Genomic DNA, 24984 nt, shown 5'->3' on the forward strand with positions numbered 1-24984 from the left:
AGCCAAAAATGACTTGAAGATGAGACTGTTGTAGGCATGTATGGTGGATTTGGAATTGGCTTGCCCATAGAAGGCAGAGGATAGTTGTGGATGGAGCGTATTCTGCCTGGAGGTCAGTGACCAGTGGTGTTCCACAGGGATCTGTACTGGGACCGCTGCTCTTTTTGATTTTTATAAATGACTTGGATGAGGAAATGGAAGGGTGGGTTAGTAAGTTTGCTGATGATACAAAGGTTAGTGGTGTTGTGGATAGTATAGAAGGTTGCTGTAGATTACAACAGAATATTGACAGGATGCAGAGCTGGGCTGAGAAGTGGCAGATGGAGTTCAACTCGGAAAAGTGTGAAGTGATACACTTTGGAAGATTGAATTTGAAGGCAGAATACAAAGTTAATGGCAGGACTCTTAGCAGTGCGGAAGAACAGAGGGATCTTGGGGTCCACGTTCGTAGATCATTCAAGGTTGCCATTGTTAAGAAGGCATATGTTGTGTTGGCCTTCATTAGTTGGGATATTGAGTTCACGAGCCACAATGTAACGTTGCAGCTCTATGAAACCCTGGTTAGACCACACTTGGAATATTGTGCTCAATTCTGGTCGCCTCATTATAGGAAGGATATGGAAGCTTTAGAGAGGGTGCAGAGGAGACCTACCAGGATGCTGCCTGGATTGGAGAGCATGTCTTATGAGGATAGGTTGAGTGAGCTAGGGCTTTTCTTTTTGGAGCAAAGGAGGATGAGAGGTGACCTGATAGAGGTGTAAAAGATAGACAGCCAGAGACTTTTTCCCAGGGTGGAATTTTAAGGTGATTGGAGGAAAGTAGAGGGAGGATGTCAGAGGTAAGTTTATTACACAGGGAGTGGTGGGTGCGTAGAACGCACTGCTGGGGGGCTGGTAGAGGCAGATACATTAGGGACATTTAAGAGACTCTTAAATAGATACATGGATGATAGAAAAATGGAGGGGTATGTGGGAGGGAATGATTAGATTGATCTTAGAGTAGGCTAAAAGGTCGGCACAATATCGTGGGCTAAAGGGTTCTGTAATGTTCTAAGTGTGATCTGTGTTCTGTAGGTCGATAACTGAAGTTGGAGTGACCATAGTTCTGGAATCAGAGTGAGATAGAAATCAGACTCAGAATCAGGTTTATTATCATTGACATAGGTATGTCGTGAAATTTGTTGTTTTGTGGCAGCAGTGCAGTGCAAGACATAAAAATTGCTATGTTAAGAAAATAACTAAATAGTGCAAAATAGGAATAGCGAGGTAGTGTTGGCGGGTTCATGGACTGATCAGAAATCTGATGGCAGAAGGGAAGAAGCTGTTCCTAAAAGATTAGTGTTAGGGTTAGGGTTGAGCACGGTAGAATAGTGGTTAGCAATAATACTAGTACAGTGCCAGCGACCCGGGTTTAATTCCAGCCGCTGTCTGTAAGGATTTTGTACGTTCTCCCCGTGCCTGCGTGGGTTTCCTCCGGGTGCTTCAGTTTCCTCCCACATTCCAAAGACGTACGGGTTAGGAAGTTGTGGGCATGTTATGTTGATACCGGAAGCGTGTCGACACTTATAGGCTGCCCTCCAGAACACTCTACGCAAAAAGATGCATTTCACTGTGTGTTTCGATGTACATGTGACTAATAAAGATATCTTATCTTATCTTAGCAGTTGTCTATTTGCCCTGTAGATAAGTTCCATTCAAACAGGGAGCATGATTGCAGTGAGATCCAGCACTATTGCTGCAATGATTTAGTTTTGTTTGTCAGTAGTGTCCACTGAGATTGGGTCTGTTGTGGACCCATTGGTTAGGATCACAGATAGCACGACATCATGTAGCAGACGCAAGATGGTTGGGCAGGCGATTAAACAATCCCTCCTAAATGACAAGGCCTTCATGAGGTCAATAACGGGCCATGCATAGTGGTTGATGCTGCTCCCTGCATTCCTCTTGGTGTGTGCTGAAGATCATGGTCCCTGTTCCTCCAGATGAACAGAACCAACATTATGTTCGGGCAGCAGATTTTTGGCCTCTGTGAGGAGGTGGTCGATGGGAATCCTGGCAATGAATGCAAAGTCGAGTTTATTGTCACATGCATAAGTACATGTGTGCACAGGTGCAATGCAAAAATTACTCGCAGCAGCATCACAGGCACATAGCAACAGACAAGCAGCATTCACAAGTAAAACCATATATTAAAAATAAATTAAGATATCTTTATTAGTCACATGTACATCGAAACACACAGTGAAATGCATCTTTTGCGTAGAGTGCTCTGGGGGCAGCCCTCAAGTGTCGCCACGCTTCTGGCGCCAACATAACATGCCCACAACTTCCTAACCCGTACGTCTTTGGAATGTGAGAGGAAACTAAAGCACCCAGAGGAAACCCACGCAGACACGGGGAGAGCTTACTAATTCCTTACAGACAGGGGCCGTAATTAAACCCGGGTCACTGGCCCCGTAATAGTGTTACACTAACTGCTACACTACCATGCCTGCCAATTATGCACAAGTTTTACAAGAAAGAACACAATTAGAACAAAAAAAAAGTTTATTGTACTCTAGAGTGATCAAAGTGGTCACAGTGTTGCTGTACTTGAGGTAGTGATTAGGGTTCTGCAGGTTGGTTCAAGACTGGATAGTTGAAGGGAAGTAGCTGTCCTTGAACCTGGTGGTGTGGGACTTCGTACGATCTGCCCAATGATAGCTACAAGAAGATGGCAAGGCCCAGATGGTGGGGATCTTTGATGAAGTTGCCTTCTTGAGCAGTGCCTCATATGGATACTACCAATGGTGGGGAGGGATGTGCCGGTGATGTAATGGGGCAGAGTCCACTACTCTCTGCAGCTTCTTACATAGCTGTACATTCGAATTGCCATAGCAGACCATGATGCAACCAGTCAGGATACATTTAACAGTACATCTGACGAAGTTTTTAGTGTGGTTGGTAACATGCCAAAACTCCTTAATCTTCTAAGAAAGTAAAGACGCTGGCCCACCTTCCTATTTGCTGGACCCAGGACAGGTCATCCGATATGTTAACCCCCCCAGGAATAAGAAGCTGGTGACCATCTCCGCCACCCAATGTAGACTCACTCTCCTTCCTCTTCCTGAAGTCAACAACCAGTTCTTTAATTTTACTGATGCTGACTGAGAGGTTGTTATTGCAACAACACTCAACCAGGTGTCCCGTCCTGCTCCTGTACACTGACTCATCACCACCTGCAATTCATCCAACAACAGTGGTGCCATCAATGAACTAGATGCACAGTCATGTGTGTTTAGGGAGTAGAGTAGGGAGCTAAGTACGCAGCCTTGAGGTGCACCTGTGTTGATGGTCAGCAAGGAGGAGATGTTGTTACCAATCCTCACTAATTGGGGTCTGCTGATGCATAGCTGACAGCAAGGTATATCCCTCTGTAGTTACACCAGTTGGGATGGTTTCCTAGTGTATGGTGAGTCACCCACTTCTTTGAAGACTGAAGATTTGTTTTGAGGGTGTGGAGAAGATCCTTGTCTTGGTTCATCCCCAGCAGATGCATGACAGAGCACTCTCTGATTGACAGGCTGTTCCCAGGGTCATGCACCGAGACGGACATCAAGTGCTGCTGGGAAGTCATCATTTCAGCGAAAGGTGTTCTTAGGTCTGCCTGAGACTTGTTGGTCTCCCAGCCCAGCGAGATGTCCGTCAGGGAATGCTGCTGACTGGCACAGTCCATCTGCAGGAGTATGTGCTGAGGGAAGCACTGAAGGTCGGTGCAGCCAATGTAAAGGCTCTGTGGGGAATGCACTCTGTACTAACCCAATGTAACTGCACTGTGTAATGAATTGATCTGTACGATCGGTACGCAAGACAGGTTTTTCACTGTACCTCAGTACAATTGACAATAATAAACCAATACCAATACCAATATCACAGTCTGGGCTCCTTCCACTACCGCACATGGAAGGGCTGATTTGTGTGGGGAAGCCTCTCAGACAGTGAAATGGTGTATCACTCTATGCGGCCACATGAGTGGCTTTTTTTTCTTTTAAAAACTTTACACCGCTGAGTATAACAAACATGAATGTAAAAGTTTTGCACTGCTTCTTCATTTGTATATATTTTTTTATTATAAATAAAATCTATTTTTGAAACTTAAAAAAAACAAACCTTTCCTTGTAGTGTTTTACTGCATGAATCACAAAAAGTTAACGGGCAGATCCAACAAGTAGTTACGAAGGCAAACAACATTCTGGCCTTTATGATGAGGAGTTGGAGGTTAAGAATAGGGAGGTTTAGTTACAGCTGTACAGGGATTTGGTGAGACCACCCCTGGAATGCTGTGCACAGTTTTGGTCCCTTTGTCTAAAAAAGGATATAGTAACACTGGACGCAGTTCCAAAGAAGATTCGCCAGGCTAATTCCTGGGATGAGAGGGTTGTCCTTTCAAGAGAGGCTGGACAGTTTGTGCTTGTATTCTTTGTTGGCACCGGAAGCATGGCGACACTTGTAGGTATTCTTTGGAGTTTAGAAGAAACTGTTTTCATACATATAAGATCCTATGGGGGCTTGGCAGGGTAGATGTTGAGATGGTTCCACAAGTAGTGCAGGCATGATAGCGTAGCGGTTAGTGTAACACTATTACAGCGCCAGCGACCTGGGTTCAATTCCAGCCGTTGTCTGTAAGGAATTTGTACGTTCTCCCCGTGTCTGTGTGGGTTTCCTCCGGGTGCTCCAGTTTCCTCCCACATTCCAAAGACGTACGGATATTGTGGGCATGCTATGTTGGCGCCGGAAGCATGGCGACACTTGTGGGCTGCCCCCAGAACACTCTACGCAAAAAGATGCATTTCACTGTGTGTTTCAATTGTACATGTCACTAATAAAGAAATCCTATAAAATAAGGGACTGGTTATTTAAAACCGAGGTGTGTCCGAATGTCTTCTCTCAGAGAGTGATGAATCTCTGGAATTCTCTGGCTCCGAGGGTGGTGGAGGTCAGATCATTGGATATACTTAAGATGGAGATAGATGAGTATTTGAAAGAGCAAGGAATTGTGGGGAAATGGAACAGAGGAGCTGACGATCAGCAGAGATCAGCCATGAACATATTGAATGGCGGGGCAGGTTTGAGGGGCCGAGCGACCTACTCCGGCTCTTACTTTGTTCTGTTCTTGTGTGTTCTTTTCTTGAAGATGGTGTCTCTGAGGCTCAATGGAATGTGGGAGCTGAGACTGTGAATTTATGACTGAAGTTCTCTGCTAATTTTGGAACTACTGCAAAGGATATTGTCTGTTCCCTGACCCTTGTTGTCAGGAGTAGATAGTATCACTGCTGGAATTCTGAAATGTAGTGGAAAGGCACATCAGCAAGATCAAAAACAGTTTAAAAAAATAGGAGCAAGAAAAGGAATTTGGTCACAAGTACACAAAATAAATAGGAGCAAGTGTAGGCCATCAGGCGCTTAAAGCCTATCTCAACATTTAATATGATCATGGATGATCTGTACTGGCCTATGTCATTTCTCATAGTCACAGTGTCATACAGCATGGAAACAGGCCCTTTGGCCCAACTGGTCCATGCCGACCCAAGATCCCTGTCTAAGCTGGTCCCATTTGCCCACATTTGGCCCATATCCCGCTAAACCTTTCCTATCCATGTACCTGTCCAAGAGTCTTTTAAATGTTGTGAAAGTACCCGCCTTAACCACTTCCTCTGGCAACACATTCCATATACTGACCACCCTCCAGGTGAAAAAGTTGCCCCTCAGGTTCTTATTAAATCTCTCCCCTCTCACCTTGAACCCTTTGTCCTCGAGTTCTGTCCATTCCCCTCTATTCCCCGATCTTCCAAATATTTATCTACCTCCGCTTTAAATACTTCTCATAATCTGGCTTCCACCATCAGCCAGGGCAGAGAATTCCAGAGATTCACCACTATCTGAGAGAAGAAAATTCGATACACCTCAGTTTTAAATGACCAGTCCCTTATCTTGTAGTTCAAGAGTCCCACTTGTGAAAACATTCCAACATCTGCCCGGTCAAGTCTCTTTAGGATCTTATATGTTTGAATAAGATCATTGTTCATTGTTCTAAACTCCAAGGAATACAAACCCAAACCATTAAGTATCTCTTGGTAGTCCCTCAATCCTGCTCCATCATTCAGTAATATCAAGACTGAAACATTTTCCTTTTCTATCCCACCCCCCCTTTCTTTTGATTCCTTTAATATCTAAAAAAAATTTGATGTCTGCCTTGAATATTCTTAGTAGTGAGTCTCCATAACCTCCTTGAGTAAAATTCCAAAGATTCGCCACCCATAGAACCATAGAAACCATAGAAAACAACAGCACAGAAAACAGGCCATTCGGCCCTTCTAGTCTATGCCAAAACATTATTCTGCTAGTCCCATTTACCCGCCCCCAGCCCATACCCCTCCAGACCTCTCTCATGAATGTATCTATCCAATTTACTCTTAAAAGTTAAGAGCAAGCCCGCATTTACCACATCAGATGGCAGCCCGTTCCACACTCCCACCACTCTTTGAGTGAAGAAGTTCCCTCTAATGTTCCCCCAAACCTTTCCCCTTTCACCCTAAAGCCATGTCCTCTCGTACTTATCTCTCCTAATCTAGGTGGAAAGAGCCTACTTGCATTAACTCTGTCTATGACCCTCATCATTTTGTAAACCTCTAGCATATCTCCCCTCATTCTTCTCCGCTCCAAGGAATAAAGTCCTAACATGCTCAGTCTTTCCCTATAACTCAACTCCCAAAGACCCAGCAACATTCTAGTAAATCTCCTCTGCACTCTTTCAATCTTACTGACATCCTTCCTGTAGTTCGGCGACCAGAACTACACACAATATTCTAAATTTGGTCTCACCAATGACTTATACGACCTCACCAAAACATTCCAACTCCTATATTCAATACTTTGATTTATAAATGCCAGGATGCCAAAAGCCTTTTTTACAAACCTGTCTACCTGTGACTCTACTTTCAGGGAAAGTAACCCTCTTGATGAAGAAATTTATTTTCACTTCCCACAGATGCGGCCTGATCTGCTGAGTATTTCCAACACTTCCTGTTTTTACTTTAGAGTTCCAGAATCTGCAGTATTATTTTGGATTTTCATTTCTGTTTCGATTGGCCAACCCAATACTTTGAGAGAGTTACCCTTGGTTCAACCCACCCCAGCCTGGGAAATATTAATTCCACACCTATCTTGTCAGGCCTAGCAAGAAATCTGTAAGAATTTTAAAGAGATCATCTCTGTTTCTTCAGGTGTATATGCCCAGTCTACTTAACAAATTTGCCAACCCAGGAATTAATCTGGTGAGCATCTGGTCTACATTCCTACTGCCACAAGTTCACAACCTCATCTCTCACATAGAGGAAGACGTACCAGGGGACCTCCCAGATGCTGTCATTATGACCATCTTCAAGAAAGGAGATATATGTAATTGCAGTAACTACACTCTATCGTGAAACAAACACGTTGGTAAATTGGTTTGTTATTGTCACATGTACCGAGGTGCAGTGGAAAAACTTGTCCTGCATACATACAGATCATTTCATTACTCAGTATATTGAGGTAGGACAAGGGAAAACAAATAACAGAATGCAGAATAAAGTGTTACAGTTACAGAGAAAGTGCAGTGCAGGTAGACAAATAAGGTGCAAGGCAATAATGAGTTTGATTGTGAGGTCAAGAGTCCATCTTATCGTAATAGGGGACTGTTCAGTAGTCTTATAACAGTGGGATAGAAGCTGTCCTTAAGCCTGAGCCTGAGTTGCGGACTGCCCCAACCATGGGAGCTATGGATGATGCCAAAAATGACATCTATTCAAACCTTGGAAAGACCCTGGTCAGTATCCCATTACAGCATAAGATATAGGAGCAGAATTAGGCCATTCGGCCCATCGAGTCTGCTCTGCCATACAATCATGGCTGAGTTTTTCTCTCAACCCCATTCTCCCTCCTTCTCCCCGTGACCCTTAACCCCCTTACCAATCAAGAACCTATCAATCTCTTCCATAAATACACCCAATGACTTGGCCTCCACAACCCTCTGTGGCAAGCAATTCCCAATAATTCACCTTCTGGCTGAAGAAATTCCTCCTCATCTCCGTTACAAAGGAACATCCCTTTATTCTGAGGCTGTGCCCTCAGGTCCTAGACTCTCCTACTAATGGAAATGTTCTCTCCCCATCCACTCTATCCAGACCTTTCAGTATTCAGTATCCCAGATGGCGACAACACATCCTTCTGGCTGACTTCAATGTCAAGGTCAGAAAAGATGCTATTGTAAGGCATGATCAGCAAGAATGGACTAGGAAAGGCCACCTTCACTGATGTCTTCTTCTTGACAAGGTTCTTAGAACACACTCTATCCTAACCAACACCCCATTTTTTTAGAGACACAGCACAAAACCTCACATCGACACCCCATCCAGGGAGGGAAACCTAGTAGATTATGTCACCACCCAAATGTCCACATCATCTGTGCCATGGTAGGTCTGATGACAGTTGGAGGGACTGTCACCTAATCCTCTCCCTTCTCCTGTCATTACTATCAGGCTGGTCCCAAAACAATGGCAGCAACAGAAATATTCGTGTAAGAAAACCATCCTTGAAGGTTTCAAGGACTCCAATAAGATAGCTCATCTCAATCAGCACCTTACAGACAACCTGATAACCCCCAACTCACACAAGCCAAAGACTGCCAAAAATGTCTAATCCTAGAGGGCATCGACAACAGCAAAACATGCTTCAAGCTGCTGTTTGTCGATTACAGCTTGGCGTTCAACACCATCATCCCCTCAGCATTAATCACCAAGCTTCTAAATCTGGGCCTCTGTACCTCCCTCTGCAACTGGATCCTCGACTTCCTCATCAGGAGACAACAGTCAGTGCGGATCAGTAGTAACATCTCCTCCTCGCTGACAATCGACACAGGCGCACCTCAAGGATGCGTGCTTAGCCCACTGCTCTACTCTCTCTACACTCATGACCATGTGGCTAGGCACAGCTCAAACACCATCTATAAATTTGTAGATGTTGGTAAAATCTCAGATGGCGACGAGGAGACGTACAGGAGTGAGATAGATCGGCTGGTTGAGTGGTGTCACAACAGCAACCTCGCACTCAATATCAGCAAGACCAAGGAATTGATTGTGAACTTCAGGAAGGGGAAGTTGGGAGAACGCACGCTAGTCCTCATTGAGGGGTCAGCAGTGGATAGGGAGAGCAGCTTCAAGTTCCTGGGTGTTAACATCTTGGAGGATGTATCCTGGCCCCAACACATTGATGCAATCACTAAGAAGGCACGCCAGTGGCTCTGCTTCATTAGGAGTTTGAGGAGATTAGGTATGTCACCAAAGACTCTTGCAAATTTCTATAGATGTACAGTGGAGAGCACTCTGACTGGTTGCATCACTGCCTGGTTATGAAGGCTCCGATGTAGAGGATTGTAAGAGGCTGCAGAGGGTTATAGAGTCAGCCAGCTCCACCATGGGCACAACCCTCCCTACCATTGAGGACATCTTCAAGAGGCAGTGCCTCAAGATGGCAGCATCCATCACTGAGGACCCTCACTACCCGGGACATGCCCTCTTCTCATTACTACCATTGGTGAGGAGGTACAGGAGCCTGAAGACCCACACTGAATAATTCAGAAACAGCTTTTTCCCCTTCACCATCAGATTTTTGAATGGTCCATGAACCTATAAATACCACCCCATTATTCCTTTTTTATGCATTATTTATTTATTTTGTAATTTATAGTAGTCTTATGTCTTTGCTCTGTACTGCTGCTGCAAAACAACAAATTTCACATCATAAGACGGCAATGATTCATGCATTTAAAATGAGGGGGGGGTAAGTTGAAAGGAGATGTGCAGGGTAAATTTTTTTTACACAGAGAGTGGTGGGTGCCTGGAATGCGCTGCCAAGGGTAATAGTGGAGGTAAATACTATAGAGACATTCAAGAAGCTCTTAGGTAGGTATATGAATATGCAGAGAATGGAGGGTTATAGACATTGTGTCAAAGGGACAAAGGGATTAGTTTAGTTAGGCGTTTAATTACTAGTTTAATTAGTTCAGCAGAACATTGTGGGCCGAATGGCCTGCTCCTGTGCTGTACTGTTCTATGTTCTATGTTCTAACATCTGGATTGCCCTGATGCCCACCAATGGTAGCAACTGCGAAGAGACTCTTGAGGGTTAAGGCTAACGGGGAGAAGGCGGAAGAAAAAAAAATCAATGGAGGAGCAGACTTGATGGGCTGAATGGCCCAATTCTGCTCCTATGTCTTATGTCTTGGCTTCTCAACCAGAAAGTGGCAGGACTGGTTTCATGACAATGATGAAGAGATCCACATAAGGTATTCTTGGATCGGGAACTCTACCACATCTCAAGCGGCATCGGAAGGCGGAGCTCCAACAGAAAACCCCTGCCCTAAAGAAAAGATCACAGGTGTAAAGAGTGCAGGAGGTACAGCAACTGGCTGATAACTGTGATATGCACAGATTCTCCAGTGGTGAACATTTATGACCCAAACATGAGAGCCAGAAATGGAGGCAAACACAGCAAGGACAGAGAGGTGGGATCTGTACCTCGAGGAATCCCTCAGCCAGGACTCTGCCCTTGACATGAGAGCTGTTGACTCCATCTATAGTGAACTATCCAGTCTTGGCCTCACTAGCGTGAAACATCTTCCTCAAATTCAGCTGCTCACGGAAATTTGTCTCCATCTTCTGCTTGCACCACCACTTCATGCAAGCCATGACGTTAACCAACAGGTCTGTAACAGAATCATTCTCGATGAAGACCAACACTTTTCTTCATCTTTCTTGCCACAATGTCGATTCTCACCAAACTTCTTGCAGGAGTGGAATTAATTTTCGGAACTGATGAGAAATTGTTTAACATCCAGCTATGCCCACAAGAAAGCTTAGCCAAACCCACTGGAATATGCTGAGATGCTCAGAGGTTGAGCTCCAATGTTTTCACTGAAACATTTGCGCAGATAGGTCTTACACTCAATATCTACAAGACAAAGGTCCTTGACCAACATGCCTCAGAAGGATCACACTTCCCCTCGGACAATAAAGATTCAAAGCCAAACTCTTGAAAACATGGAGCACTTCAAATATCTCAGGAGTCACCTATCAGTGAAGGCAGACATTGATGATGAAATCCACCTTAGCCTTCAATGCGCCAACACAGCTTTTGGTCTATTGAAGGAAAGGTCTCAAATCTGGGACAAAATTCGGTGGTATATTGGGCAGCAGTGATTGTTGCCCTCCTAGACACTTCTGAGACCGACACAACCTACAACATGCATCTTGAGGCACTAGAAAACTACCACCAATGCTGTCTCCACAGAATTCTACAGTCATACAGAAAGGAAGCAGGCCCTTCTGCCCACTGTGTCTGTGCTGGTCATCAAGTGCCGACATATACTAATCCCATTTCCCAGTGGAACGAGCTGCCAGTGGAAGTGGTTGAGGCAGGTACATTAACAACTTTGAAAAGACAGTTGGACAGGTACATGGATAGGAAATGTTTGGAAGGTTATGGACTAAACGCTGGCAAATGGGATCAGCTTGGATGGGGCATCGTGGTCGGCATGGACCAGTTGGCCTGTTTCTGTGCTGTATGACTCTATGACTCTCCAAGCACATTCAGTTCGATACAGGGTTTCAACCCAAATCATCAATAATTCCTTCCCCCCCCCACAGATGCTGCCTGACCCTCCAGCAGAGTCTTTGTCACTCCAGATCCCAGCATCTTCAGTCTCTTGTTTCTCCTTTCTAAGATGGATGACAGCTTGGACGCTGAGAGGTTCTTTACTCAGGCTGGAGAGACTTAAACCTGGGGGCACAGACTCGGAGTGAAGGGTCGGCAGTATGTGACTCAGATAAGAACCCTTTCCCTGGAGACTTGCAAATCTTTGGTATCCTCTGCCTCAATGAATGCTCAATTCTTGAATATTTTCAAGGCCGGGATCAAAAATTTCTTCGACACTCAAGGGGGATGTGGAAATCAGCAGAATGCATGCACGGGATCAGCTGTGATGTCATCGAATGGTAGGGTAGCCTCCAGGGGTCCTGTGACCAAAGACAAAGTCAAAGTCGAGTTTATTGTCACATGCACAAGTCCATGTGTGCACAGGTACAATGAAAAACTTACTTGCAGCAGCATCACAGACACATAGCATCAGATAAGCAGCATTCACAAGAAAAACATAAATTAAACATAAATTATACACAATTTTTGTTAGAAAGAACACAATTAGAACAAAAACAAAACAAAGTCCATTTTAATGCAAAGTGATAAATGTAGTTATAGTGTTGCTCTACTGAGGTCATGATAAGGGTTGTGCAGGGTAGTGTAGTGGTTGGCGTAACGCTATTACAGTGCCAGCGACCCGGGTTCAATTCCGGCCACTGTCTGTAAGGATTTTGTACGTTCTCCCTGTGTCTGCATGGGTTTCCTCCGGGTGCTCCGGTTTCCTCCCACATTCCAAAGACATACAGGTTAGGAAGTTGTGGGCATGCTATGTCGGTGCCGGAAGCGTGGCGACACTTGCGGGCTGCCCCCAGAACACTCTACGCAAAAGATGCATTTCTCTGTTTGTTTCAATGTACATGTGACTAATAAAGAAATCTTATTAAAAGTAGCTGTCCCTGAACCTGGTGGTGTGGGACTTCAGGCTTCTGTACCTCCTGTCTGATGGTAGCTGTGAGAAGATGGCATGGCAACTCCTCAAGCTATTTGGAGACACAAGAGACTGAAGGTACTGGGATCTGGAGCAAAAAAAAACTGCTGGAGGAACTCAGTGGGTCGAGCAGCATCTGTGGAGGCAAAGGGGTGGTCAACGTTTCAGGTCGAGACCCTACTTCAGAACCAGACCTGAAACATTGACCATCCCTCTGTCTACACAGATGTTGCCTGACCTGCTGAGTTCCTCCAGCAGCTCGTTTCTAGCTCCTAGACTTACAGAGTCATAGATTCAGAGAGTCATACAGCACGGAAGCCGGCCCTTCGGCCCAACCAGTCCATGCTGACCAAGTTGCCCATCTAAGCTAGTCCCATTTGCCAATATCCCTCTAAACTTTTCCTATCCATATACTTAGTGTCTTTTAAATATTATTAATGTACCTGCCTCAACCACTTCCTCTGGCAGCTCATTCCATTTACTGACAACACTCTAAGTGAAAAAGTTGCCCCTCAGTTTCCTGTTAAATCTTTCCCCTCTCACTTTAAACCTACTCTAATTTTTGATTCCCTTTCCCTGTGAAAAAGGCTGTGTGCATTCACCCTATTCCCCTCATGATTTTATACACCTCTATAAGATCACCCCTCTGCTCCAAAGAACAAATTCCCAGACTGCCCAACCTTTCTCTATAACCTAGTCCTTCGACTCCCGGCAATGTCGTCGTAAATATTTTCTGCACTCTTTTCAGTTTAATGGCTCATTTCTTAAATTGTATGAAGAGCTCTGGGAGGTTCTGAGGCTGGGAAAATGGCAGGCACGGTAGTGTAGTGGTTAGCGTAACGCTATTGCAGTGCCAGCGACCCAGGTTCAATTCCGGCCGCTGTCTGTAAGGATTTTGTACATTCTCCCCGTGTCTGCGTGGATTTCCTCCGGGTGCTCCAGTTTCCTCCCACATTCCAAAGACGTACGGGTTAGGAAGTTGTGGGCATGCTATGTTGGCGCCGGAAGCGTGGCGACACTTGTGGGCTGCCCCCAGAACACTACGCAAAAGATTAATTTCACTGTGTGTTTCGATGTATATGCGACTAATAAAGATATCTTATATCTTATAAAGAAAATTATTTATTGTTGTATCCGTAATATATCGAAGAATGTATGTTCTGCTTTCTTTTATTTCATTACGCCCTTCCCTAAATCACTTATTGGCCGGTGTTTATAATTCTATTGTGAAGCTGCGTGGGCCGAAGTGAAAGCATTCTTTCAGACACTGGGGTTTTGGGAGACGGTCCCTTAGTCTTTTGTTTACAAGATGATCATTGGCATAGCTCACATGATCTGTCCGAGCCGGGCAGTGCAGGGACCGACGTGCATGTCTGCACGTTCCCGTTTATGTGTAAGTGTAGCAGCAAAACGCGACCAGAGCGGTTGAAGTAAGTCAGAGAGAAGGGGACGATAAATGGGGAGAGGTGGCTGAAGTGGCAAGCTTCCCAGGTCTCTGATTTATCAATTCCAGATTAAAGAGGAAGCTCAGTTCAGAAAAATATATACTGCTGAAGAAGTTAACGACATGTCATTTTACAATTTACCAGAAGAGAGCTTGCACGGTGAGTATTGTCAATGATTCCTGATCCATTCAGTAATATTGTCCAATGTTAATTCTGGCTGCGGTTTTTAATAATCCTGACGTGTTTCCTTATGAATGTACAATATAAATAACACGTTTAACTGCTGGAGGGTTAGTGTTTAAGATGTATAGTCACCATTTTTTTAAGCCTTGTTTCAGGGTAAATCCTATTGCATAACAGCTATGATACAAATGTGAATCTGTGTTTTTTTTCATCTGAACACGATATTTTTTTGTGTGTTGTTTAATATTTAAATCCTTAATTAATTCACGCCTCCTTGCATTTACTCGCACGGCTAATTCATGTGCTTTCGTTGGGAAGTTGAATCAAAGAGTGTAGCGGCGGAATGACTGGAGACGGTTGTGTTTGTTTAACAGCGATGCCTGATCAACTTGGCTCTCGCCACTGGCTTTATGAATGGGTGAAAACGTAATATTGGACCGAGGTATAGAAGGCAGTCCGACCCATTTAGCAGTTTAAAGCAAAAGAAAAGTGTGTGTGTGTGTATATATATATATACATACATACATACACATACATTTTAAGTATCTGTATTTCTAGACCCCTGTTGCATATCGACATCCTAGTTCACGCTGCTTGGGGGGCGGGCGGGGGGGGGGGGGGGGGGGGGGGGGGAAGCCAATATTAGCCCAGGAAGATCCCACAAGATAAATGTTACAATGTCCAGATGTCTCCGCTGATGTGGGTTGGATAAGAAATCTGAGGTTGGGATTACAGTTCTGGTCTCTTGAAATGGTGTGTTTATACAGGCCCTTCGGCCCTACTCGTCCATGCTGACCTATCCATGTTCCTGTCCAAATGTCTTTCAGACATTGTAATTGTACCCACTTCCTCTGGTAGCTTGTTCCACATACCCACCACCCTCTGTGTGGAAAAAGTTGCCCCTCAGGTCCCCTTTAAATCTTTCCCCTCTCACCTTAAATCTAGATTTCCCCATTATCCATGGCCCCTCGTGGTTTTATATGAGGTCACCCCTCAGCCTCCTTCACGCCAGTGGAAAACAGTCCCAGCCTATCCAATCTCTCCTTATAACTCAAGCCCTCCAGTCCTGGCAACATCCTTGTGAATGTTGTGGTGGGACCTTTAACGATGAATTTAAGAGGGCAGATTGTACATTGGGAGCAGACCATTCAGACTGTGCAGCACCCCCTCAGCACTGCAGTGGGAGCAGCAGCCAAGGATTTGGTTCTCAAAGCTCGGACTGGGACTGGAGCCCATGATTGTACCAAGACATAAGAATATAAGAAGGTAGGAGCAGGCGTAGGCCACTTCAGCCCCTCAAGCCTGGCCTTCCATTCAAATGGCTGATCTGCCCCAGTCTCAACTCCTCTTCTGTGTCATTTCCCTGCAGCCTGACCATTCAGAATCTATTTCCTCTTTAAATACTCGAATGATCCAGGCTTCACAATCCTCTGGGGTAGAGAATTTCTGAGATTCACCACCACCTGCAAGAAGCAGTTCCGACCCACCTCAGTTTTAGATAACCGTCCCCTAATCTCGTAGCTACCTCGCCTTGAGAAAGACCCAAACTGCGGGAGGAACTCAGCGGGTCAAACAGCATCTGTGGAGGCAGAGGGATGGTCAATGTTCAGGGTTGAGACTCTGCTTCAGGGTTGGTTATTAATTAATTCCAGTCGTGGGGCAGGGTCTCGACCCAAAATGTTGACCGCCTGCTTTTCTCCACAGATGCTGTCTGGCCTGCTGAGTTCCTCCAGTATCATAGTGTTTTTCATCTAGATTCCAGCATCTACAGTGTCTTGTGTCTCCAACTGAGGGGTGATCTTATAGAGGTCCATGAAATCATAAAGTGAATAGCCCAAGTCCTTTTCCCCAGGGTAGGGGAGTCCAAAACTAGTGGGTGTAGATTTAAAGTGAGAGGGGAAAGATCTAAAAGGGACCTGATGAGGCAGCTGTTTCTCACAAGAGGTTGGTGAGTAAATGGAATGGGCTGTGAGAAGAAGTGGTAGAGGAGGGGTACAATTACAATATTTAAAAGACATTTGGATACGGAGGGATATGGGCCAAATGCAGACAAGTGGGACTAGCTCAGTTAAACAACTTTGTCAGCATGGACGAGTTGGGCTGAAGGGCCTATTTCCATGCTGTATAACTCTGACTCTATATTCCCTCATTTGAGACTCTCCCACTGGTGTGGAAATGACATCTACTCTGTCGTGGTCTCTGAGGACCTTGCACGTTTCTGTAAGATCACCCCTTGTTCTAAGCTCCAAAGAATGTAGATCTAATTTCTTCATCCACTTGTGATGGGGCAACTTTCATTCCAGGAATGAGAGAAAGGTGTGCTACCTACTGGACTGTGGCTGTAGTTGGAGCTGCAGTGGACCAGGTGGTTGGGCCGCACACAACTAACTTGTACAATAACCAGTGATGTGACGCACGTGAGTGCAAGCTGTCTTTGTGAGGATGAACCTTCAGTTGCTGGGCTGGGATATTGGGAAACCGTGCAGACAGTAATCACATTGCCCCAAGTGCTTGCCAGTTGTAAGTCCTTACAAAACTAATTGTATAACAATCTGACTCGCTCTATATCCACGAACATTACTTTCTGTTACACTTTAGCAGGAAGTGATTGGAAGGTGCAGGTAAATTTGAGGCTTACCTCACGCAACATGTGACTTGGTTGACCTTCCATTATATATTTTTTTTATGGGATGTCTGTGCCAGGAATGCTGTTTATTACCTGTCCTCAGAAGATGGAGGTGAGCTGGCAACTTGAACAGTGGTCAATCTGTCTGATAAAGCTGTTCCCATGGCAGAGTTAGGTTTCCATATTTCCTAATGACAAGCAAAGAGACCATTTTAGTCCGATGAGTCAATGCTGGCTCACAGAGAAATTTCATGCCCCCAGTAATTTTCCCTCATCTATCACTCTCCCATCAACTCCCCCCAGATTGTACCACTCGCCTACACACTACAGTCATAGAGTTGTGTATGCGCCATGGAAACAGGTCTTTCAGCCCAACTTATCCATGCTGACCAAGATGCCCATATAAGCCAGTCGCATTTGTCTCTGTTTGACCCACATACCTTTCCTATCCATGTACCTGTCCAAATGTGTTTTAAAGTGGACAATTGACCTACCAACCTGCATGTCTTTGGGAAGCGAGAAGAAACTGGAGCACCTGGAGGAAACCCACGCAGTCACAGGGTCTGTAAACTCCACCCAGACAGCACCCTAAGTCAGAATCGAACCCGGGTCTCGAGAGATGTGAGGCAGCAGCTCTACTGCCTGTTCCACTGTGCTGCCCTGGGTTTAAGGCTCCTGGACTCCAAATGGAGGTGTTGAGCTCTTCTGTCCATCAGAGCTGGTGATGTGTGTGACAAAATGCAGCACTGCAAGGTGCTGTATGTTGGCAGTTATTCTGTGGTAGTCGTCATGGTTAAAGTTAAATTTAACCATTGGGGTTGCATTCCTGACTTTGACTTTCTAAAATGACAGGTTTTAACTTATTTTGAACAGGTCCCGTTGCCCTACTTTTCAGGAGCATCTACAGCCTTTATCATTGTCACTTCCAGTATTGGTCAGGATTGAGAGAACAACATCACAGTACTGATCCTCCTGCTTCCACTCAGTAATCGGTGCTGCAGTATCGATGAACTGCATGTACTGAGTGGTGACTGTTCTCTTTATACAACCCTGTTTACAGTCTTGTGTGCACATGTGTAGCATTGGTGACAAGGGCTTCATTCTCTGTGGGTCAATTTTTCCATAATTCTCTGCAAATGTATCATTTGTGATTTAGGTACACATTTTCCATGACAAAAACTGAGGCTACCCATGGTACATCAGAAATTAGGCCACTAAATGCACAAAACATTTATTTCTTGTGCTAATATGAAGCATTGTTTTGATAAAATAACAAACTCTAATAAATATTAAGTAAGCAGTGGGTGAGATCAGTTCTAATTACTCATTCAGGTCAGAGCCCTGTAGTTATTTTTGATGTGTGGTTGGTTCCTGTGTCAGTTAAAAGATGTTTCAGTTTTTGTGGAAAACTTGGTGTAAATTATAAATGACTGCTGTTGTTTTGATTACAATGGGGGAGTGTGACAGATAGGTGATGTACCATTTGTACATGGTGTGTTGAAAAGGGAATTGTGAAAGAAAGACTTGAAGAGCGGTGGGAAGTGGGCTGCATTGGATCATTTTCAAAGGGTCAGACCAGATGTACTGGGCTGAATGGCCTCCTTGTGTGCTGCAAGATCCTGTGGGGGCTTTCATCAAGATTTGTAGGATGGCATCTACCCAGTGTACTTTGTGCTAATCTTTCCTTGGACACTCTAGACAATCTAGCCTGAGTTGCTATTTCAATTCAATAAGGTGAAGTGCCTTCCTGTGATCAGGCCCTCTTTCAAGTTCAAGTTTATTACTGTCATGGGCATATGTACACAGGGTATAAATGCCATGAAAATTAGCTTTTTGCAGCAACAGCATAGTACATTGCAAGATGAAGACAAACATAAATTAACACAAACTTAACATAAATTATTTTGCACATGTGTAAATTATACATAAACAACAGAAATAAACACTAGTGCAAGATTGAGAGGGAGAAATAAAATTTAGTCCGAAGTAGCGTTAAGGTTTTTCAGGTTGGTTTAAGAACCCGATGGCAGTGGGGAAGAGCTGTTGTTGAACCTTGAGGTGTGGGTCTTCAGGCTCCTGTACCTCCTGCCTGATGGCAGCATCGAGAAGAGGGCACGGCCCGGATGGTGGGGGTCCCTGCTGATGGATGTCGCCTTCCTGAGACATCGCCTCTTGTTGACATCCTCGATGGTGGGGAGAGCTGTACCCGTGATGGAACTGGCTGAGCCCATCACTTGTTCAACCATCTTTTTTGTAGAGGTAAAGATTAAGCTCCCCTCTTCTCGGCCCCTAATCTTTCCAACAGTTATTGCTCATGGCACTTATTTGAGTTTTACAATGCTGTCTGAGCTCTCTGTTGCTCACTCTGTGGCTATCACATTAATAATACACTGCAGCTGGAGACTTCTCTTTCAGTTCCTGATCCTGGGGATTTATCAGGCTGATTTTGTAAATGAACCTCTGTCCCTGTGTTTTGGATGACACTAGTCTGAGATGTATAATCCATCAGAGGTTAAACAAGAGGGCAGGACGGTCATGCAGCTGGTACAGCCCTCACAGCTTCAGCTCCCTCACGGCTCCAGCGACCCAGGTTCGATCCTGACCTCGGGTGCTGTCTGTGTGGAGTTTGCACGTTCTCCCTGTGACTGCATGGGTTTCCTCCCTCATCCCAAAGACGTGCATGTTGGTGGGTTAACTGGCCCCTGTAAATTGTCCAGGGTGAGTGGTAGAATCCAGGGGGATTTGATGGGAGTGTGGGGAGTGCTTGATGGTCAGTGTGGAATCAGTGGTCAAAGGGCCAGTGTCTGTGCTGTATGACAATGTGATTTGGCTCAAGCCATGCATTGGATCTTGCTCTCCCACCACCCAAACTAATCTTTCCCCTGGATTGCCAACCATCTTGATGCCTGGAGCTTGAAGGTTTGTGAAAATGACTTCACATTGGTTCTCCCTCTTCCACGTGTTCAGTGCTCTCCCAACTCTCCACCCTTCTAAGAGGAGCCGGCACTGATCAGTGCATGGGTCACTACCCAGGAAGAGCTTAATTCAACGTTTAAAAAGTTGGAGCACAGAGGACCTTCAACCCAACCTGTGGTCCGCATGAGCTTTCTTTACCCTGCTCCATTAGCAGATGTGTTTATTCCTTCCTCTGTTATTGTCTCTGGGCCTGTGCTCGATGGAGTTCAGAAGGATGAGGGGGGGATCTCATTGAAACCGACCGGATACTGAAAGGCCTGGATAGAGTGGATGTGGAGAGGATGTTTCCATTAGCAGGAGAGTCTCGGATCTGAGGGCACAGCCTCAGAATAAAGGGATGTCCCTTTAGAACTGAGATGAAGAGGAATTTCTTCAGCCAGAGGGTGGTGAATCTGTGGAATTCATTGCCACAGAGGGCTGTGGCGGCCAAGTCATTGGGTAAAGATTAAGGCAGAGGTTGATGGGTTCTTGATCGGTAAGGGGGTTAAGGGCTACAGGGAGGAGGCAGGAGAATGGGGATGAAAAGCCATGATCAAATGGCAGAGCAGACTCAATGGGCCGAATGACCTAATTCTGCTCCTATTTCTTATGGACTAATTGAGCTAATGTTTTAAGTGCCTTTAAGTTCCTTCTTTGCCTCTGTCTTTCCCACTAGTGGAGCATTCCATGTTCTCGTAACTCTCTAGCAAGGAAAAAAATTCCCAATTGGATGAGCTGATGATCTTATCATTTGGAGCTTGAAGTTTTCATTTTTGGTTCGGTTCAGGAGTGGCTTTTGCATTTTTAATTGATATTCAGAAAACTGTGTATTTTTCATTAATAACAACAATAGTCAAGAGATTAATCAACTTTCAATCTCCACAAACGCAACTAACCTGAACTTGGTAACAACACAAGCATGTTCAAAGTTTACAATTGTCTTTATGCCCAGAGCATCCCACAAACAACTGGGATTGTTCAATAGTCTATAATCAAGTGCCACATTCTTAAAGCAAAATGGATGGAACTGGAATTAGTTTATTATTGTCACATGTATTGAGATGCAGTGGAAACAAAAATCTTGTTTGCATGACATCCAGACAGATCATTCCATATTTAAGTACATCGAGTCCTAAAAGGGAAAATAGAATGCAGAATATAGTGTTACAGTTGCAGAGAAAGTACGGTGCAGGTAGACAAAAAAAGTGCAAGGGCCATGACGAGATAGATTGGGAGATCTTTTTGTGTATGAGATGAAAATGTTAATTTTGTATGGATGATGTCTATCACCACCACAACAGCAAAATGGCCTTGGGGTGTGTTTCTTGCATTTCGATTGGCTAAATCTGAAAAATGTTTAAAAACTTCTACTTATACAGGCGACCCCTGCGTTTCAGGCCATTGCATTTCGAGAAAATGGTGCATGTCCCGATTTTCCGTAACTGCAGACTGTGTCATCTGCGCATGTGTCAAAGAAAAGCAAGTGGGGGGGAATAAAAAAATTTGTTGTGATTTATTTACTCCTTCCCCCCCCCCCCCACACACACACACACACACACACACACACACACACACACACACACACACACACACACACACACAGTCTGTGAGGGCGAATTTTATTCCATCTCAAATTTTGGGTAGTGATTTGTGAATTCTCCAAGGGTGGATGTCAATAACTTGGACAGCCATACTGTGTGGGTCACCTGTATTTATGAAACCAGTTCTAATCTCCCCAGAAATGGAAATGGTTTCTCTACCTCTCCCCTTAAGTCTAAATTCTCCACCTTCCCTTTCTTTGAGAAAATGGCCCCAGTTCTTGGGGCTCAATATTTGAATTTGACAATTTCAGATAGCCAGACTTTCCTGTTTGTGTCTGAACTTGGTGTTTCTCCCTCCACAGCTGCTACCTGATATGCTGGGTATTTTCAGCACCTTCACTTCAGATTTCTGGCAACTGCACCTCCTCTCCTGCTGTGAGGCAGTGGCTCTACTCACTAGGTCACTGTGTCACCCTGCCAGAAGTGAAAGATGCCCTGTGGCAGGCGGACCAGCTAACCCCGCACTCCACCCCCCGGAGCACTGTGCTCTTCCACAAGGCCCCGTGCTCAAGAATCCCCTTCACTCAATCTCTTCTCCTTTTATGATGCTTCTGAAAGCTCATTTATTTTATTGAACATTTGGTTACCTTCTCTCTAATGGCACAATGATAAGTTTTGCTCCACTGAGTGGTTTGGAAGTCTCATTCCTTCAAAGGCAAAATGTAAATATGTTGTTGTCGCCAGTTTTGTCCTTGTTTTTGAAAGGAAAGAGGTGTTAAGATTTACCAGGAGCTTCAACAACACTGCTTTTCACTTTGGCTATATTTGAAATGTATTTACTCAAAAGTGTGTGAGTGCCAGTGACATCATTTGTGCAAATGGCTCTTAGCTCAGCAGTATTAATAGTCTTAATTAACATCGGTGATGCAATTCCAATGACATTGGTTGTCGGAGATCGCACTATTTCACCAGTGCCAATGCGTCCAGCTCCAACAATACTCTTATTCGACAGCATCCAGAGCTAAGCAGCTGGATGGACTGGCACCCCATCCATGTCCCTAAACATTCTTTCCCTCCAACACTGGCACACAGTGTCTGCACTGTGTACTGTCTACAAAATACTTGCAGTTATTCACCCAGTCTACTCTGACGGCACCGTCCAAACTTGTAACCTCCGCCACCGAGACGGACAAGGAGAACTGATGCATGGAACACCACCACCTACAGGTTCCCCTCTAAGCTGCACACCATCCTGACTTGAAAGGGTACAGCTGGGTTTAATCCTGGAACTCCCTCCCCAGCCGCACTGTGGGACCACCTTCACCGGAAGGACTGCAACAGTTCAAGGAGGGGGCTCACCCCCACCTTCTCGAGGGTAATTAAAGATGGGCATTAAATGCTGGCCTTGCCAGTGACATCAGATCCTGAAAGGTAAACTTCAGAGCTAAGCTGGATAGGGTAGTTAGTAAAGCATATGGAATGTTAGTATTCATAAGTAGAGGGATCGAGTTTAAGAACCGTGAGGTAATGATGCAGCTCTACAAAACTCTGGTTAGGCCACACTTGGAGTACTGTGTCCAGTTCTGGTCGCCTCATTATAGGAAGGATGTGGAGGTGTTGGAGAGGGTGCAGAGGAGATTTACCAGGATGCTGCCTGGTTTAGAGAGTATGCATTATGAGGAGAGACTAAGGGAGCTAGGGCTTTATTCTTTGGAGAGGAGGAGGATGAGAGGAGTCATGATAGGGGTGTACAAAATATTAAGAGGAATACATAGAGTAGACAGCCAACGTCTGTTTCCTAGGGCACAAATGCTCAATACAAGAGGGCATGGCTTTAAAGTAATGGGTGGGAAGTTCAAGGGAGATAGCAGAGGAAGGTTTTTTACCCCGAGTGTGGTTGGGGCATGGAATGCGCTGCTTGGGGCAGTGGTGGAGGCAGAAACATTGGTCAAATTTAAGAGATTACTAGATAAGCATATGGAGGAAATTAAAATAGAGGGATATGTGGGAGGAAGGTCTTAGGCGAGGTTGAAAGGACGGCGCAACATTGTGGGCCAAAGGGCCTGTAATGTGCTGTACTGTTCTATGATTCTATGATAAAAGAAAAATTGAAGCTACCTCCTCTAGTCACAGACCTCCTTGCTACTGTAGGTAGTTTCTCCATTCATTTAGAAATTTTTCCAATGGCAATTTGGGATGGGTGATAAATACTGGGCATTACTAGTGATGCCCACATCTGAAATATTGAGTAAGATTTTTTTTAAAAGATCCCTAACCTATTTCCTTAAATACACACGGATATTGGGATGTCATGTTACAACTGTACAAGTTGTTGGTGAGCCCACACTTAGTGTATTGTTGGCAGTTCTGGTCACCCTGCTGTAGGAAGGATGTTAATTAAGGATGCAGAAAAGATTCACAAGAATGTTAGTGGGGGTAGAGAGCTTGAGTTATAAGGAGAGACTTGATAGGCTGGGAATTTTCTCTCCCACCCCCCCCCCCCCCCCCCCCACCTTCCCGGAGCACACGAGGTTGAGGGGTGACCTTATGGAGGTGTATAAAATCATGAGGGGTGTAGATAGGATGGGTGGCCACAATCTTATTCCTAGGGTAGGGCAGTCTAAAACTAGAGGGCTAGCTTTGACATGAGGAGGAAAGACTTAAAAGGGACCAGAGGAGCAACTTTCTCTACACGGATGATGATGATATATGGAACAAGCTGCCAGAGGAAGTGGTAGAGCTGGGTACAATTGTAACATTTAAAAGACATGAGGATGGGCAAATGAATAGAACATTTCAGCACAGTACAGGCCCTTCGGCCCACGATGTTGTGCCGACATTTTATCCTGCTCCAAGATCTATCTCACCCTTCCCTCCCACATAGCCCTCCATTTCTCTATCATTCATGTGTCTATCTAAGAGTCTCTTAAATGTCCCTAATGTATCTGCCCCACAACCTTTGCCAGCAGTGCGTTCCATGCACCCACCACTCTGTTTTTAAAAAAAAACTTGCCTCTAACATCCCCCTTATACCTTCCTCCAATCACCTTAAAATTATGCCCCCTCATGTTAGCCATTGTTGCCCTGGGAAAAAGTCTCTGACTGTCCACTTGATCTATGCCTCTTATCATCTTGTACACCTCTATCAAGTCACCTCTCATCCTCCTTCTCTATCAAGATAGAGAAAGCCTAGAGGGATATGGGCCAAACGCAGGCAAATGGGACTTAGCTCAGATAGACGTCTTGGTCGGCATAGACGAGTTGGACCGAAGGGCCTGTTTCCATGCTGTATGACTCTATAATATCACCAGCATAGACTTAACATTAAAAAAAAAGTTTAATCTATATTTTACATCACATCTTGCAGAAAAGTTTCAAGTAGCTTCTTGCAAAGCAATCAACAGAACGAAAGGCATGAACATTGAATTCCCCCACTTTAGGTAATTCCCCCTCTTTTTTTCCCCTCCGCCCTTCCCCCCCCACCATGCTCCTCTTCCCTTTTTCTAGCCTTTTTTTTCCAACCTTTTTTTAC

At 44.9% G+C, this 24984-nt stretch overlaps 1 protein-coding gene across 2 annotated transcripts in view; it reads left to right on the forward strand.

Moving 5' to 3' along the window:
- Positions 1-14077: 14077 nt before the first annotated feature.
- Positions 14078-24984, forward strand: part of LOC127567529 (BCL2/adenovirus E1B 19 kDa protein-interacting protein 3-like) — a 61118-nt gene continuing 50211 nt past the window's right edge. For both annotated transcript variants that reach the window (XR_007955899.1, XM_052010540.1), the window contains exon 1: positions 14078-14306. Coding sequence is in view for 1 of the 2 variants with exons in the window: in XM_052010540.1 (XP_051866500.1) it covers positions 14270-14306 (37 nt within the window). In the remaining variant the exon portion in view is untranslated. The remainder of the gene's footprint in view (positions 14307-24984) is intronic.

Source organism: Pristis pectinata, chromosome 2 (genome assembly GCF_009764475.1).
Source record: "Pristis pectinata isolate sPriPec2 chromosome 2, sPriPec2.1.pri, whole genome shotgun sequence".
Classification (NCBI taxonomy): Eukaryota; Metazoa; Chordata; class Chondrichthyes; order Rhinopristiformes; family Pristidae; genus Pristis; species Pristis pectinata.